The 3967-nt window shown below is 52.2% G+C and overlaps 1 protein-coding gene across 1 annotated transcript; it reads left to right on the top strand.

The window, feature by feature from the left end:
• The first annotated feature begins 3547 nt into the window (after window positions 1-3547).
• Window positions 3548-3868, top strand: LOC104506261 (chromosome unknown open reading frame, human C8orf4). The gene has a single exon (XM_010147154.1). The coding sequence runs from the start codon at window positions 3548-3550 to the stop codon at window positions 3866-3868; it is 321 nt and encodes a 106-aa protein (XP_010145456.1).
• Window positions 3869-3967: the final 99 nt, after the last annotated feature.

Raw genomic sequence — 3967 nt, forward strand, 5'->3', positions numbered from 1 at the left:
TGGCTGCTCCAGCTACCCCTACTGCAAAGAGAGCCCCCTGGCCTTCCCTCCACCTCCTGCTCTTGGGGCTGCCGGCTCCTTCCAGGGGCTGGGAGCTTTCCAGAAGCCCCTGCAGTGGCTTCTGACCTGGCAAGCACCCTGCTTTACCTGCCCTTCTCCTGTGAGAGGGCTGCCGGGATCCTCCAGCAATCCACACTCAGAGGTGAGCCGGAGATGCCTCCGGGTCTATTTAAACAGGCTTTGCACTGCCAGCGGAGCACAGACCTGGCCACTGTCACCATCTGTCCCCAGGCTGTCCCTCTGGCAGCTGCTTGCACCAGGTTCAAGACCCAGAGGCTCGGTTCAGCCTACAGTAAGTGCTTCATCTTCAAAACCTCCATGGCCACAACCCAGGATGAGGTGCTTGTGAGTGCTAGGTAAGCTGCGATGGCAAAGACCGCAGAAGGGCCCCCCACGCCCCCCAAAACTTGTCACAAACCTAAACATCCCCCCAGCTGAAGAGCCCACGTCTGGAGCACTCCAAACCTGTCACATCATGAGGAGCGGAGCGCAATTAGGGATGGGGCTGAGCTGCTCCGCAGAGACGGTGGGGATAGGAATTAATCGTCCCATTAATGTGTGAAACGGAGCGTTTGCATTTCACAAAGCAATTATACAATAATAGCAGGAGAGCTGTGATAGAAATCGCATCTCGCCCGAAGTTGCACTCCAATCCAAGGCATGAATAATTCCTCCTTGGCATTACTGGGGAAGCAGTATCAAAGGACCGATGCAAACGAAAATTACTGGAAAACCCAGACGAGGCATGCTTCACCTCTCACTCGGAGTTGAACGCAACTAAATTTATACAAAGTGGGCAGAGAAGCTTGAAGGGGCAAAGACATTTGTTACTGCTCAGCGCAAGATGAGTTCGCAAGAAAACGCATGCTTCATCTTGGCAGCTTCCTGATGTCTTACTCCGAAAGCATCAGCTTTATTCTCGGTTTCCATGGCAGATACTTTTCTGAGCTTGTATCTTCCGCAAATATTGCTAATTTATTCTCTCAGCCACGTCTCTGCAAATACCTGCAGAAGGATTCCATGTGCAAGGAGAGCAGTGAAAACCAGGCATATGTTAACAGCACTCCGCTCTTGTTTTCAACCAGGGGAAACAGAAGAAGGGCTTGCTTTCTACAGCTGATCTTCTGGCATTATTTTTTTCACCCTAAGTACTCCAAAACTGTATTATCTGTCCAGTGAAGCAAAGTACATTTAGCATTTCAGCCAGACACTTTTTACAGGCAGGTTTTCCCCGCACACAGCACTTTGCATTGGAGCAGGAGGGGCCCAGCGATGAGCAAGGTCCTGCCAACGGCTCCCCCCTCGTATTTCATGTTAACGGGGTCTATAAAACATGAGGCTCCTTCACAGGAATCAGCCACATCAAAAAGGTCCTGTTTTCAGGGTGGATTTACCAGCCCTGCAAACGTTAAGCAAACAGCGGCTGATGTGTAATTCTCACAAATTCGTCACGACTACACCAAAGTGCGAGGCTTTTAAGTCTTTCTGGCAGAAGGAGAGTCCCAAGCTTTTGCAAAGGAGTTGTTTACACACTAAAGCTCACAACAGCTAGCACACACAAAAGAAATCCAGACAAACGTTTAAAAAGTAACTCGCACAACGACAGCCCTGCAGAACCGGCGGAAAAGAAACGTCTGGCACGTGCAGGGAGATCGCGTTCCGGTAACAACGGCACGGAGCAAATTAATTAGCCGGTCCTCCGGCGGGATGCGAGCAAATGCAGGGAGCTGGTCTGTGCTCAGCACTGATGGATGAGTCCTGAGGTCCCAGGTGGGAAAGCAGTCAAGCACTGAAATGCAGCCCCCTCCCTCTCCTAAGGGTAAAAGACTGGCCACCTGGAAGCTCAGGAGAGCCTGGATGGAGCTGGGGCTGCCAGTCGTTCTGGGGGTCCATCCGCACCCCACTCGGTGTGTTGCCCTGTTCTCTGCTCTGTGCCAGCACAAACGCCTGGCACACCGATTTCAGGTGCTCTTGCCTCTCCCGTGGCTCCCGCTGGCCACAGAGGAGGGTGTCCACAGGGGCTGTGCTCAGGCACATCCCCAGACTCTTTAAAACCCAAGTTTTAAAGAGAATGTGGAATGACAAGCAAGTGGGCGATGTTACTTTGGATCTGCTCATCGCTGTGGTCACAGATCACCTCCCCCGTAAATAAGGGAACCCCCTGGGGCCGTTAGCCAAACTGGCATGGGGACAGAGGCTGTTTCTGGCTTTCTTCAGTCAGGATGAGTAATAGGGGCCATCAACACAACCAGTAAACAAGCAGCTGATTTTCCAAACAGTGCCTCCGCAGCATCCGGCCCCTTTTAAGCCATTAACCAAACTACACATATCTGGCTCCCCCACCCAGGTGACTTTTGAACCTGCTGCCATTCTGGACCAGGCTTAGTTGTGCTCATAACACCAGATTTCTAAGCCCCGCAGGTAGGAGCCAGCCCTTCGCCAGCATCCATGCCCAGTCCACATCCTCAGCGAGACAGACTCCCAGAACCACGGAGTCTCTCGAGTTGGAAGGGACCCGTAAGGATCATCGAGCCCAACTCCCTGCTCCTCGCAGGACTAGCTAAAACTAAACCATATGACTAAGAGCAAGTACTCCCAGCCCAAGGGCTTGGCATTGGTCAAGGGTGGGGTGGAGAGCACAAACACTTTTGGGGCAGAAGATATGCACCAGTGAGCTGGAAATTAAAGAAAAAGGATGCTGGAAGAGGAACAGGGCAACAAGCTGGTACAGTTGCTGCAGTGCTGCAGGCACAGTGGGGCAGAGAGATTTTACCTGCTGCCCCAGTGCGAGCGTTGCCACACACAGCTGGGCAGCTGTGGGGTGCAGCATCCCAGGGAAGTCTCTTCCGAGGACTTTAGGGATCAGCTGCCTTTGGTAAACCACTTGCCAATTACAAAGTACAGCTCTAGAGCAGTAAATCTGGGACGTATCACCTGGGAAGCAGCAGAAAGCATCCCATGCCCAGACCTGAGGAGGTTTTGCTGCGTTGGTGTCTGTCTGTCTGACCAAGACACAGACAAGCACACATCTGCATGCACAGGCTCGCAGCTAACACTTGCTAGTATTGCAATAGTACCTACCTGGAATTTTAACTGTTTATTGTGTTATAAATGATATATCCTGAACGCACAGCTTTTCCGCATGCAACAAATGGCCAGGAGCAGTGTTCGAGCTGTACCAGCTCAAAGTCCTGCAGCGGCACTTGACGTTGCACAAAGCCTGTTCTGCACCAGGTCAAAGAAAAAACACCCCGGTCATAGAAACACCAAAAACTTCATCCAGGCTGCACAACAGAGGAAAGTTGGCAACTTAACTGTTAAACTCGCCGGTGACTGCTCAGTGTTGACATCATGGTGATCTCATCACTGTAACTTGAGCCCTCCGGCTTTTCCTCCAGACTGCCTTTAAATACCGGTCCTGGGAGCCGGCACAGCACCCAACCCTCTGACTGGACCCCGAGGGCAAACCCGGCAGCAGCGCACATAGATGAGAGCAAAGAGAAGCTACAAACCTCCAGCCATGTCCACGTCCCTGCGAGTGAGCCCCTCGGTCCACGGCTACCGCTTCGACACAGCCCTGCGCAAGAAAGCCGTGGCCAACATCTTTGAAAGTATCAACGAAGAGTCCCTACAGAAACTCTTCAAAAACTCTGGAGACAAGAAGGCGGAGGAAAGAGCCAAGATAATCCTCGCCACCGACCAGGACTTGGAGGAGAAAACGAGAGCGCTAATGGCACTAAAGCAGAGGCGAAAAGACAAACTGCTCCAGTTCCTGACATTTCGGAAGTACTCCATTAAAGTTCACTGAACTGGCGAAAGCAGCAGAAATGGAGAACATTTCGGGACGGGACTGTTTGTGACCTCTGGACATGGCACGCTCCGCTGTCCCATGGGCGGCTGGCGGGAT

The sequence above is a fragment of the Eurypyga helias genome, unplaced genomic scaffold, assembly GCF_000690775.1.
Source record: "Eurypyga helias isolate BGI_N326 unplaced genomic scaffold, ASM69077v1 scaffold8452, whole genome shotgun sequence".
Classification (NCBI taxonomy): Eukaryota; Metazoa; Chordata; class Aves; order Eurypygiformes; family Eurypygidae; genus Eurypyga; species Eurypyga helias.